The 14,276-nt window shown below is 42.0% G+C and overlaps 1 protein-coding gene across 1 annotated transcript in view; it reads right to left on the bottom strand.

The window, feature by feature from the left end:
* Positions 1 to 241: 241 nt before the first annotated feature.
* zgc:172282 (leucine-rich repeat and fibronectin type III domain-containing protein 1-like protein) overlaps positions 242 to 14,276 on the bottom strand; it is a 102,430-nt gene continuing 88,395 nt past the window's right edge. The window contains exons 9-11 of the mRNA XM_037462308.2: positions 13,098 to 13,747; positions 6,308 to 7,315; positions 242 to 1,126 (exon numbers count right to left, since the gene is read on the bottom strand). Of these exons, the coding sequence (XP_037318205.2) occupies positions 7,308 to 7,315; positions 13,098 to 13,747 (658 nt within the window). The 3' untranslated portion in view covers positions 242 to 1,126; positions 6,308 to 7,307. The remainder of the gene's footprint in view (positions 1,127 to 6,307; positions 7,316 to 13,097; positions 13,748 to 14,276) is intronic.

Below are 14,276 nucleotides of genomic sequence, written 5' to 3' on the forward strand. Positions count from 1 at the left end.
CCGCAGCATACCCTGCAAGAGCAACAATTAACACATTTCAAAAGGGAAATTCAGTCTTATTCAACAAATGTGTTGAACATTTATTTACACAATTACTCATTGTCCTTTCAAATTACAGTGTCAATGTTTACCTTGTTTAAACGAGGTAAAACGAATGGATTATACCATTTATACACAGCAGCTACAGCTGGAAATAGTTTTTTTATTTAAAAAAAAGAAGATCCAGTCTAGAACGAAGCTCTCCATTTTTGTTTTTTTATTAAAAAAAATTTCACACACCATAAAAATTACATGTACAAAACTATAAGATTTCAAATTGCTGTATGTACACATACAAAATATAAAGCCCAAAAGAAGTGAAGGGAGCATGGAGGGAGGAAAGTGAAGACAGATTTTTTTGTATTTCTTCGGAGATGGGTCAAGCGGTTTGAGGTTCTCCGTCTATTTGCTCTTCTACCAACGTACATCTTAGTAAGAAACCATAACATTCATGACAACCATCATGACCCCGGGTTATGACGCAAGTTCAATTAAGTGCACACACACACACACACACACACATATGGAAAGCACATATCTAAGATGACACTTTTGTGCCACAAATCCCATTTACAATAACCGGCTTGAAGTCAGAGTCAAAGCATGGCAATGACGAGAGAGGTGCCCGCATGAAGCACCCGTTCCACTCTGATGATGAACATGAAGGGATATCTGTCAGATACTTGGAGACGTTACTCTTTTGACCGAAAACCTGAAGTGAGATTTGTCCTGATATCTATCATGCTGTGCTGTGTGCACGTTATCTCACTCCATAGTGATATGAGACCGTTATAATGAAGATGTGCAGAGGGCAGTGCAGGCTACAACCATGATGTTTACAATGCAAGGTATGGGGGGGGGGGAGGGTGTATCATATACGGTCTTCCAACATTATTCTTTATTCTTTAAAATAAATTGATTTTCAAAGTTGAACTCTGGAGCTGTAAACGTATTCGGTTGTGTCCGTGTTGATGATTTTGAGATGAGAAGATGAAGGCTGATCGGCTTAATTTTGGCTTTCTTGACACCCTGCTACTTTTTTTTTTTAACACCTCCATCTGTTTTCTTCTTCATCGGATTCCTGGCTCTGAAAGGGAAAGGAACAAAAGACAGCAAAATAAATTAGATATGCATATTGTTGTTGTTGTCAACAGTCCGAAACATTTGACATACTGTGTTTACGTGGTACCAAACATGAAAAGGTTCCAATGATTTTTATGATTATATTTCTTCAAAATATGACTCTTGTAGCTGAGCCATCAGACCAGGATTTAATGAGTAGCCGACTACAGTTCAATTTACAAAGAAGTCCACCTCAAGTGGCAGATGGACGGCTGTGACAGGCAGCTATACTTTGTTAGCTGCTCTGATGAGAAACATCAACATCCCTTGTTCCCTTTTTGAAAAATATAATGAAGATCAACACAGTGATCGACAGGCAAGTTAAGGGCGGACCCGATGTATTGGGACGCATTCGGGAAAAAATATTCAGCATTATGTGTATAGCTCTCTGCAGCATTTCTTTATTTAGTCTTTGGTATAAACTGCACCATACATGGAAAAACCAATCCTTGGTATTAGGGCCAATACTGATTAATTCCCTAAAAACCAACTAACCAAAATAATTAAGAATGTTGCATGTAATAAACTGAGCATTTAATAGCAACAAAAGCCGGACAAAACCCAAAGCTTTGTTCCCCCTGGTGTCTTTATTTTCAATACTTCCCTCCTGAGAGCATTATTTGTGTTAAACTTGAAATCTGCCAGTAAGCTAATAGACCCCCGGTCATCTTATGTTTATAACACACGGAAGACCACAATCTCAAAATTCTAAACTGTCAAATCTCACAAATAACAAATAAACTACATCAACTGTTTTGTTGTAAACTGCACTATATAACAGCCAAGTTGGTCCAAGCCTAAAACCTACACCATATTTGAATCTAACAACAGTTCCATTCATCAATAGTCCCATTTTCTCTGCTGTCTGCAGAAGGAAATTGTTTTCCGCCAAGAGAGATAAATGGAAAAGTGCTAACTCAAAGTCCCTGTAGTCCATAGATGTGTGAATTTTATCAACACTTTTCATTTCGTGTCGAATGTAAAGAATTATAATGGATGGAAAGCACACTGATACTATAATTGAACTATTAAAATGACAAATATACAATAACGCACTGTCTAGGTGACATTAACATGAATAATACTTTTGACATGTGAGGGTAGATGCTTTTTCAACTTTATTAATTCGTATCATTCTGAATCAAAAGGCTTTTACTTTATGGTAAAATAAATAGTGTAAATGTGCATAATCCACTGCAGTGATGCCTGCAACTGTACTAAAGTTTATATATACATATATACATATTCAAACATAGTTTTAAGCTTCTGCCTACTACTCAACACACACACACACACACACACAACATTGACTTACATTCATTTCCTTAATAAGTATCGTCACAATTTCAACAACTTGCATAATCCTCACCCAACGTCCTCCTGGACCCAAACTTATTCTAACCGCAAACCAAATATCCTTTAAAAAGATTCTCAGTGTGTCAGACAATTTACTAAATGTCGGCCAGTCTCAGTTACTATTGTGTTCCAATTTTGAAATGGTGATAAATATAAATGTTGCACCACCAATGGCATCACAGGCTCCGAGTGGCTGTTAATGATGATTCTGCTGCCTTGAGGCAGAAGTTGAAGTCACTTTCAGTGTGTGGCCGCCCAAGACAACCAAGCTCACTGTTTCATTCAGCACTGTGTCACATTTACCCATCATTTTATTGTTTCCATTGGTAGGGTTAGGGTTAAATGTGTTAAATCATTGCTACACTGAGGTATTCTTCTTCCAAAATGGAGTAAACTCCATATTTTTAGCTTTGAAATTGAAATTCTGAAATGTATTTCACTGTAGACCTTTATTGAATTCATAAATTGAACGCAGTGCTTTTAAACTCTTGCTGACCTTCAAAAGCTGACGCTGAAACACTAAGAGCAAGATCTTTTTCAGAACAAATCCCAGTGGTGCTCACATTTTAGTGCTGAACACTGCCCCGTATTTTAGTATTCACAGCTCTTCAGATGCTTTTTCTGGATGGGCAACTGGCAAAAATATATATATATATATTTTTAGGGTGACTGACACATGAATCCTTCCACTGAATAATTCAGGCACTCACTCATTCATGGCAAAGAATCAACACACTCGCTCGGGAAGTTAATATTGTCCTCACAAACCTACAAGCATCCTTGAAAAGGCAACGGAACTTTCCGCGGTCATTTCTTTCAACTCACTGAGTAGATGTTCACGGGCACACGTATGTATTTTAGAGGAGGGAATCGTGTGCGCTGCTGATGTTTTTCAATAATTCAAAAAAGGGGATAAGGAGTCGCAGAATAAGCACTTACAAAAGTAAATATGCATTGTGTGGATGTGTTATTTATTATTCATTCCACCGTGTTTTCTTTCCGAGGAACCAAAGACACCTGTCTGCAAAATACAGCTGCAGCTCAATATATACTTGAATAATCTTCCACACATCCCACTCACTTTTTTTTTTTTTACCTCTCCTTCTTAACTCTTGCACAATTGCATTGAAATGTCATATGCTCTTCTGAAATCAGCAATCTGAAAACAGTACAACACAATAAGCAACATTGGCATGACTGGGTTTCAGCTGGAACATGTGAACGTACCCGAAGCTCATGTTAATCTTCTCTGAACAAGCATGTATATGCAAAGTCTGAATTGCTCATAGATCCCAGATCCTCTTACGTTTCTCTTCCTTGTAAAATCCTTATTTTCCCTCCTCCCACTTTTATCATTTCCTCCCTTCCCCCCCCCCCCCCACAGTACTTCAGAACCTGTCCCCGGCCAAACCCCAGACTGCACACAACGCGGACGCCGTCTCTGGGTCAACGCCCTCCACTGTGAAGCTCGTGAGGCTGCTCTATTTGACCCAGCCAAGGAGACCTTTGGCAGCACTCAGCTTTCACTTCAAACCGCCTTCAACCCTTAAATGTGGCCACTGCTTGAGGCCTTGATATAATTGACCTTTGGCTTCTCAGAGAGGCACGCTGTGCCAACCGCCTTGGTGGATGAAGCGGGATCCACCGTTCCCGCCCGTGAGCCAAAGTGGTCAGGGTCAACAGCTGTTGCGAGGAAGAGGAGAATCTTGGGAGTCTCCTTTTCCACTTTCTCTGTTTTGCTTTACCGAAGCGCCCACCTCCAAGACGGCGACGGTGAAATCGGCAAACTCCTAAGGCTTCAAAGCTGCAGTCAGCAAACCAATGGGCAACGTCACGATGTCTGCTTCCACCTCTGGAGTCTAATGGGCTGAATATTCCATATTTTATATATTCCAGTGCACGTGCGCGTGTGTTGGGAGAGATGTCAAGACAGTTCTACGTGAATGCAGTAATGTATGCATCGCCACATCTAGCTACATCGCCACGACATCAGCTACCAGATGTGACATGCTGCTCAACTGGAAGTCATAGAACGGCCCAGCAGCTTACAGGGAGGGAGCGCACAGCACATCGCCTCTACAATGCATTTGTGATAACAACTACGGCGCCTCTGTCTCTCTGTGCTATTTAAGCCTGGAATGAAATCATCTGAATGGGTGCTGGAGGGAGGGGGGGGGGGGGGGGGGGGCATTCAAAGATGCCGCCGCAAACGACCACAGATGGTAGCTGTCGCGTCGAATAAAAAAACCCCAAAAAAACCCCACCATATTGCGTTTCTGACAAGATGTCACATTGTCCGTTAAGGAAATGCCAGATCTGTCCGTGTGATTTTAAGAGAACAAGAGACATTGAAATGTCCCTGTTCACTGGGATTAAGGAAAGACAGAGGTGTGTCTAGACTTATTATACCTTTACGTTTGTGGATTTTTTTTTTGTCATTTCTCTCTGGTGTGTGTGTGTGTGTGTATGTGTGTGTGTGTGTGTGTGTGAGTGTGTGTGTGTGTGTGAGAAATAGGCAGCATGGCTCAAACAATGACCAGCAACGAGGTAGAGAGACGCTTATTTGTTGTGTGCAAACATCGTCGACATGTTTTCTCGCGCTGCTCTTGCTGTCTTAAGAGGAGGTGGCCATAGGTGACCACTTGTGTCTGTGTGCCAGGTCTGCAAAGGAATTCAGTGATAGTAACACTGAATAAACGATGAATAGTTTCTGTCTCTTTCTTATATTTATGTTATTAAAACTGGAGATAGTTGTCATTACCGTCCCTGCAACATTGGGTAACCATGACCTATGGGGGAAAAGATAAAAAGCAAATATTCCTGTATTATCTCACTGCTTTATTGTGCCTTTTCAATATCAAATATTGTATATTATCTTAATGACGGATAAAGCATCATATATACTCATCCATCTAATTTGCCATTCGACTTCTCAGGCTGAATAAATCAGACTGGAATTACCTTGATATTGAAAAATATTGTGTAAAGAAAATTTGTTAAATATATGTACTTAGTTATTTAGCAGCAACAATGAACTTACACCTAAGTGCGGTTGGAGTAAATTATGGTCTGTTTACAATTAAGGGAAACGTATACCATGCATGATGAGATTTATTAGTGAAACAGCATGATTAGTATAACGGTCGCTATTCAACTTTTGGTGCTGATTTTGTTTAAAAAAACACATTCAGTGAGATGCTTTACTAAAAGAATAAAGCATAAATCTCTATCTTTCTGACAGTGACAACCTCTCCAGCCAAGGGACCGTATATGAGTTCAGTTCTCCTGCATCACGCCCCTTAGTTCAGGCAAAGTCCATCCCTCAGGCTGCGGCGTTCGCTCGTAACCATGTCCCCTCAGGCAGCATATTACACTCTCCAACAATATTTGATCACTGCCCGAAAAGAACAAGAGACATCTGATTGAGAGGGGGGAGAGAGGGGCACCAGATAACGAGGGACTCGGATGCATTTCCGGTGGCCCGGTTGTGATTTTTGTCTGTGGAGAGTTGTAACTGAGCCAATCGTTAGCCAGTGTGGATCTCTAATTCTCTCGCTGACAGCAATTAGGCGGCACTTGTTAAAGCGTTGCCCTTATTAGGTTACAAAGCACTTACAGCAGGAGGAAACGGTGCAAAGTGTAAATTTGGCTTACCATGTGGCAGGACCCCAAATGATTGGATATAAGGTGACTGCCGGTGGGTCACCATTTTTCACAGTAATTAGTGAGAGAACTCTCCATTTGGCTGCTTGTTTGGTGAGGTTAACGGGCTAATCGGCCGATCACTCACCTGCATACGTGGGCCTGAAGAGATGTTAGAGGCTGTTAAAGGTCGACAGGGTCCTCTCTCCAGTCCCATCCATTGAAAAACAGAGCAATTGACAACAGGCCTGTCTAGTGCAGTTTAGTCCAGTTTAGTCTGCATCGCATCGCTGCACAGACTGAATCTTTCACCAGTCTGCGATTCCAGTTGAGGCTCCACTGTATCCAAGTTTGGGTTCAGATCAGTTCATGTTTTACACTTTATGTGCTTTTTACAGACTTGTGATAGAGAGATAACAGGGTCCAGTCAAGGTTGAGATCCCGCTCCAGCTCAGCTCAGTTCAAATTAGCAGGATTGGCTCAGTCCATGTAGATGAATGGGGTGGCGCTACTTGCAGCCGGCCATGTTGAGAGTCCATTATGTTGAGTTGAGAAAGAGTGAGCCATTATAATCCAAGCGGGTAACACATCTTTGCATCATAAGCCGAATATTTTTTGTGTAATGTTATCAGCTTTCTGTTTGGGCAGTCTGTCATGTTGTAGGTCCGGGGTTAAGTGTGATTATACATGAATTCAAATTGTACTGTCTGTCTGTTAATGCTATCCACTCTGTCATCATTTTGATGCTGCTCCAGATGATGAGAAAATTATTCATTTTTTCTATATATTTTTTTTGCAAACCCACATATCTCTTTTTGATTCATTTTTAAGTTACCTACCATTGTATCCTCTTCTGCTCTTACACGTTTCAGAGTGGAAAATCCAGAATTTTTTGTTCGGCAATCCATGAAAATGGTGATTTGAGACCAAAACACCGGCCTTGACACATCCAGGCCAGACATGACAACTAAGATTGGCAGTAATAGTTCACTAGACAGTATAGATCTTTTACCCAATGATATCCATGGAAACAAAGTGATGTGCACGGTAAACAGGAGGTATGGGAAAGGATTTGTAGGGCTTTTTTTTTTCTTCAGTTTTCCCCAGGTTATCCCTGGTGGTGACATCTGCCACTCAGAACAACATCGTCAGGGTTCTAGAGAACAGAAGAGTGAGAAAACAGAGAAAAATATAACATTAAAATGACTGCTTTATGCCAGTAGAAGTGCATTTATTGTAAGGATAAGCAGTTTCAAAAAGGACTATTTGGGACAAGGGGGTTAAAACAATTACTAAAACATCAGGGGTGTAGAGTGGGACTTCAGGTCTTGACAAAAGGATAGAAAAGGTAAGTGGGGTCAAGAATATGCCCGTTCTGATCAACAGAGACCATGAATGATACAAGTGAACTCAAGATGTGTAAGCGTGGCACAATTTCATTTGAGAACTTAAGTGACATTAACTCTTCTGTTGTTCTGTGTCCTGATTGAACTACACTTCAACATTATGTGAGGGTGATGTTTCATTTGTTTCCAAACTTCTGCACTGCTTTAAAAGATGAAGAAAGGCTCTTGTTCAAACTAATTTTGTGGTGAGGAACACAAAAAAAAAACTGACACTGAAAAATGAACAAAATGAAACAAATTTTGGAGGAAGTGACGAGTGAATTAATCTCTGAATTAAGGACATGAAGAATAAAGAATATATTTAATGCCGTTTTTGTTCTTTTTAAATGGGATTACTGACATAATATCCATTGACTTCCTACCAAGGCAAAAAGGTTTAAATCCGTCCCTTAAGACACTCTTCTTTCAACAAGTTAGAATCTATGTGTTGTGTCTAGGCAAGAAATACAACAACTGCCTGTATAAATAACATCTGCTGCCATGGGAAGTAGAGAAGTGCAATGGCTTGGAGATTAATGGAGCTGTACTTGCCGGGGCAGAATATCGCCACAGCTGTTATTGGTAATTTGTGTGTTTCTGAGAAGAGAGTTTCTTGTCCATAGTTGTCAGGAGGAATATTTGTTAACTGCGCTTATGTACAGACAGAGTCTTCTGTGTCCATCCATCACAACCACGACACATCAACACTGTTATCCTCCATCATCCTCCTCTCCTCCAACAGCCTATGCACCATGCAGATGGATGGTAACGATATCCCAAAATAAAGGACCTGAGTGACAAAAAAAACCTGCACAGACTTATGTGTTGCTTATTGAAAACAGAAAGGGGAAGGAGACGATTAAAAATGAACAAGAATTAGATAAAAGGGAGTTGCAAGAAGAATGGAGTCAAAGAGAGGCATGAGAGTATTAGAAATGAAAACAATTGATGATTACATGGAAGATACGTTTAAAAACTGTAGGGGAGATAATTCACTTAAAAAGACCAAAAAGGGAAGAATGAATCCGAAAATGCCGGATAAAATCAGAAATCCAGATATAATGAAAAGAGATAGAACTCACGGAAGAAGAGAACATTTTGAGGACACTTGAAGTTCACCCACAGGACAAAAAAACCTCCTCTGAATTTATTTAGCCATGCAATATATATTTCATGGCTAAATAAATAAATAAATATACATATATATACTTTAAGAGGGTGAGGGAAAAGGGAGAAACTATTTGTAGGCTTTGGGGGGGGGGGGGGGGGTTCCAGGGAGGCTCAAGTCTTGAATGCCAGTCATTACTCTTTGCTTGTAGCGTTGGCACGCCCTCTTTGTGAGGCCAAGAGACCCTCAGATCTTAAAGTCTCTCCTTTCGACACTATGAGGTCGCTTGTCGTCTGCTGCTTGAGGCATCAGAAAGAGGGAGAGAGAGGCGTTGAGAACCAGAGCCAGAAAAGGCCAAACGAGTGAGAGAGAGAGAGAGACACAAAAAGAACAACAGTGAGAATCAGAAAAAAAAACAGTGATTCAGATGCAGCAAAACAGCAGACCAAATTAGGCACAGAAAGGAAGCAAAAATGTCAGGATAGTGAAATGGCCGGTAGAGCAGAAAGACCAGAAAAAAGTGACGGAGAGAGCTTGAGAAACACTGTGTGACGGGAAGAGAGAGAGAGAGAGAGAGAGAGCTGCATTATTAGGAAAGAGAAATTCAGACAGATGGCAGTGAAAAATGAGGCCGGGCACACAGGAAGACACTGAAAGGGCCGGAGATGGATTAGAATACATGGAGGATGGACAGGCTACAGGGTCATGGATGGGCCACGGGGGGGGAGAACACATTCTTGCACTCTGCACAGAGTCACACACGTCCCCGTGTTGTCCTCGCCTCTTCCTCTGTCTGGCCTTACCCCGTGGGAACATTTACACTGGCTCGAGGCGGTTAAACCTTGTACCTAACTCACAAATGCATGCACACACCGGAAGGGGTTTAGTAGCCAGGCTCACCCCCACACACACACACACACACACACACACACACACACACAGGACATTATACTGACTTACACTTATATATTCAATGTTTGCTTGCTGTTTTTTTTAAACTAATAGCACTTTGCCTGAAATAATCATAAAATGTTTCTGTCAAGTATACCATTACGGATCCTTTTCATCGGCAAGGCAAGTCAGGGCTAATGTATTTGTATAACACATTTTAACAACAAGGACATTCAAAGTGCACAATAGGATATCACCCATAGGATATTTCCCAATCAGTGTTCAGGATAAAGACATACTCTATGATGCCAATTCCACATGCAGCAGCGTGTCGCTCCGACGAGAATCGTTCATTGTTACTTTCTGTGCACTGTATTTGTTCATCAGTGTATTTTTCAAACAAAGGGACAGACTCTGATTTTTCAAGCCTCTGCCAGGCAAGGTGCCAAGGGGCTGGTACGACTGTGCTCTAAAGTTCGAGGGACGAAAAATTCTCAGTCCGTCGGTGCGAGAAAATTCATTCAATGGCCCGAGCAGAAAATGCAGTATGTGGGCCATATGAAGTGAGTACCCCACACGTTTGGGACAGAGGGGAATACGGTGAAAGTAGTAAAACAAATACAGTATTTTGCCCTTATAAGACTACCAATAAGACCACTAATAATTCATTTTAAATTAAGCTAAAAATGGAAAATGCATCTTTGCAGAGTAAGGAATATCCGTTTGTCTTCAGTTTGTTGTTATTAGTTTAGAAAAAAGAATCACTACCACAAGTACAATAAATTATACAGAAAATTATCTCTTACAAAATGAGTATCTTGTTATCACTGTTATCATCTTGTCATGAAACCAGTTTAGAAAAAGCAAAAAATCACCCAAAAGCAGGTTTTGCAAATTAAAAAAAAAAAAAAATTCCCTCATGAATATGAACGAAACACTCAAAGCAAAGAATCACAACGAGAGCCATCACCCACAATGTGCCTCTTTCCTTCATGTCGGGCAACATATCTGACAGCCGTGGGCCTTTAATGGGGACTCGCTGTGTGTCTGTCAGCTGCTCTGATCCTCAGGCGCTCTGACTCACTGCGGCTCTTTCCCTGATCAGATCAATGTTGCCTTTCTCTGCAATGCAGCATCCAGCGAAACACAGCTACACCTCGAGGAGGCCCAATAGCCTCCTTACATACACACGAGCATTATCTCTCCTCGTGGGTTGCCCTCAAAGTGCCAGTGATCCTGGAATCAAAGACCGGAGGAAAAGGAACACTAAAGGCCAGCGGTAACTTTCCCTCCAAAAAGAAAACTTTAATAATTGCTTTGTTTGTCGGTCTTGTTAAAAGGCCGCGATGAACTTTTGAGTGACACACTCCAGTCAGTGAAGGTTGTCGTTAACACCGTTAATTAGGCCCATTGGGGGGAATGTTTGAGTTTGCATATGCGGCGACACCTCGGTGCCACAACAAGGTGGAATCCGTGCTATTTCCTCGATGTCGGTTTGCTAAATTCTATCCTGTAAAAGCCCAAATGAGCAATCTGCGACTGCTTTTGCTTTGTCACAACAACTCTGACATCAACCTGCCGAGCGACAAACCTCGTCTCCAAACCGCTTCGGCTGTGAGAAAAACAACTCGCTTTACAGTAGACTGTAAGTGAAAAACGGCTCTTGACACCATCAGAGACTGCACCCCGTGTTATCACCACAGACCACGGAGTGCTCGTTTTTTTAATGCTGCAACAATGTCCAGCTAACTAAGAGCTCTATCTGAGGTTCACAAAGGTGGAAACTTTCCCCCGAACTCGGCCGCTGAGCCGCTGAGCCGCTGAGTCTCGTCTCTCCGCCGCTCTCAGCGTGCACTCGATGACACCTCATTTCAACCCATTCACAGGGGCCAATTGAACGGACACATCAGCCGCGGATAAGGAATTTCAACTCAGCTGTTTAAGCCACTCATGTGAAATGGTATCTCCATTTATTCAATCTAATGACACTCCCATTTCCTGAGTGGATTACTGTTAAAGGGGAAGAGAAGTGAAGTGGGTTCATCTCATGAAATCCACCAAAGAAGAATATTCTCAAGCTTTAGTGGAATATTATTGATAATAATGATATTATTATTATTATTATTATTTTGACGGCTGTAGCTTTATTGAACATTTCCACCAATCTCTGTGATCATATGCCACTTCAAAAGCGTGGACCTAGAGACTCGAGGCCTGATTACAAAATAGCTTTTGCTACCAAATAAACATGCTTTATGGAAACATTTAATTACCATCAGTATCAAGCATGTTAAGGAAACAAACTTTCTGGCAAAAGAAGTCGACCCACGGGCAGATGTGAGGGCAAGACATCAAAGGCCAGCTAAGGGTAGCCTGCAGCTTAACTAGCACGAGGAGTTTTTAAGCTGGAAAATTAGAAAAATATAAAAAAGCTATTTTTTCTTTTTTTTTCTCCCTACTGCTTATTTTAGCATTCCTTAACATTGAAAAAAAGAAGAGAACACACTAGGGGGCAAAATCTGAACAATGAGTGGATGCAGCGTTCCAAACATATTCTAGTAAATGGTGCCAGAATGAGTGCCAGAAAAGCTTATAAAAGTTGCGTATTCCATTTATCAGGTTCCGCATAATTCAAAATAAAATATTCACACTTATGAGTGCAAATAAGCCCAAAGCCTCTAAAATGTTTTTTGCAAATGTTTACCTTCTTCATGATGCCATTTTGTATCAAGGACAATTAGGGTCTGGTTTGAACTTCAGGCAACATTCAATAGCTTTTTTTTTTCGTACTGAAGTTCTTTTTTTACCCTCGAGGGCTTCGGTTGTGTCTGATGCAAACAAGGTGCTCAATGCATCAATTTGCAGCATCTTCAGAGGGGAGACGCAACACTGTTACCTGGGGTGTGATGGGTAATCCCACATTACCAAATCTCACCTCTCCTCCCATTATGCAATGAGAAAAGGGACAAAAAGTGCAGTTTATTGCACTTTGTTTATTGATTTGTGGCCATAGAGTATTCGTCCTGCTGATCCTGTACCCTCCGTTGTTCAGAGACTGAGCTTGGTAATGACAAAGGCAGAACACTAAATTCAAAGAGATTGGAGGAATGGAAGTTTTAGGTTTATTCTACTTCACTGTATCAGGGAAACATTTTGTATATTTAAAAAAAAAATCTAATCAAGTAATGAGCAATGTGTTGATAACCGTGCCAAGTTTACTATGACTTCAAATGCTACTCCAGCTGTACAGAAAAATCAGTGCCCCCCCCCCCCCCCCCTCTCTGCCTATTACTTTTTTCCCAGTGTACCAGCATGGCATCTTCATTATCTCCTTCACACTCACTCAGTTTCTCTCTGTTCCACACACTGATAGCATCTTACTCAATTTCACACCCCCAATTACACATTGCCTATTTCTCATCTCTTTCTGTTGGATTGTATTTCTTTCTTCCCCCGTTCTTTCCTACTGTTAGTCTTTCCACCCCTGTGAAAAGCCTCTTTGCTCTGCTGCTTTCCCTCATCCACGTTGATCGCCCTGTCTGTCGCTCCGTTACCTGCCGGTTCCTTGGGCGATGTGGGCTCTTTGGCGACAGACGGCGGTCGGCTCTTCATCTCAATGGCAACCCTGGAGGAGAAGCGGGCCCTGGTGGGAGAGAGCAACTCCTCATTGGCCAAGGAGTCAGTCCTTGTCATTACGCTGCGTCCACCGCTCGCCTCCTCCACCAATGCCACAGTGTCTCTGGTGGTGTTGCTAGGCGACATGGCCCTCGACGGCGCGAGCGCTTGGTCCTCCTGACTGTCGGGCATTTTCGAGGCAGAGTGGGGGAAGGCCTGGGCCTGTCCGCCTCCTCCTTGCCCGTTGCTCTGTGGCCTCGGCGCTGTCGCCGCCATGGCTCCTTTCCCGTGGCCCGTCCCTTGTTGGCTGTAAACTTTGTATCGTATCATCAAGATGATGATAAAAACCAACACAGAAGCGACAATAATCCCTCCAATGATAATAATCATGGTGCCTCCCAGGAAGTGGCTGTGCAACGCCTGGCACTGGCTGAACTCCGTGTCCGTGGTGAATGACAGACAGCCCAAAGGACGGGTCGCCGTCAGTGAGGTGATGACATCATCAAACACGGCCAGGACACAGAGATCGTAGTTGCGTCCAGTGGCGAGATCCCGAACCAGGAAGTCATTGCTGCTGGATGGGATCATCCTGACGGGGGAAAAAAAAAAAGAAAAAAAGACACAGATGTAATACGTCAGGCAATTGAATAACTTTAAACAAAGCAATCACAGGTTTTTAAACAATATAAGGAAATAACATGAAATAACAGCGCTACAATTTCGGAGATGATGTGAACACATCATGATAACATTGTAACTTACCTTCGACCGATCCTGATTTTCACTTAACTGAGACTGCATCACAACAGAAGTGAGCAGAACTGTGCTACCAGCTCTTCTATCATTAAATTAAACCGGGATTGATTGTTTACAATGTAACGTCGTCAGATATCGGCCACTAAGGAGTAATGAATGCCAATACCTGGATTACACATTTTACTGAATAGCCTTCGGACAATAATTTCCCGTAAAACTTTATTTCACACGCTGATGACATCAAACTGTGTAGTTCATCCCCTGGTCACATGAGTGCCAATCAGTGAGGGGGGGTCCGTACAGTTCACTGTTTGACAGTGGTCCGTTACACTGCTAATTAGGATTGTAACACGAGTTACCTG

Source organism: Pungitius pungitius, chromosome 3 (assembly GCF_949316345.1).
Source record: "Pungitius pungitius chromosome 3, fPunPun2.1, whole genome shotgun sequence".
Lineage (NCBI taxonomy): Eukaryota > Metazoa > Chordata > Actinopteri > Perciformes > Gasterosteidae > Pungitius > Pungitius pungitius.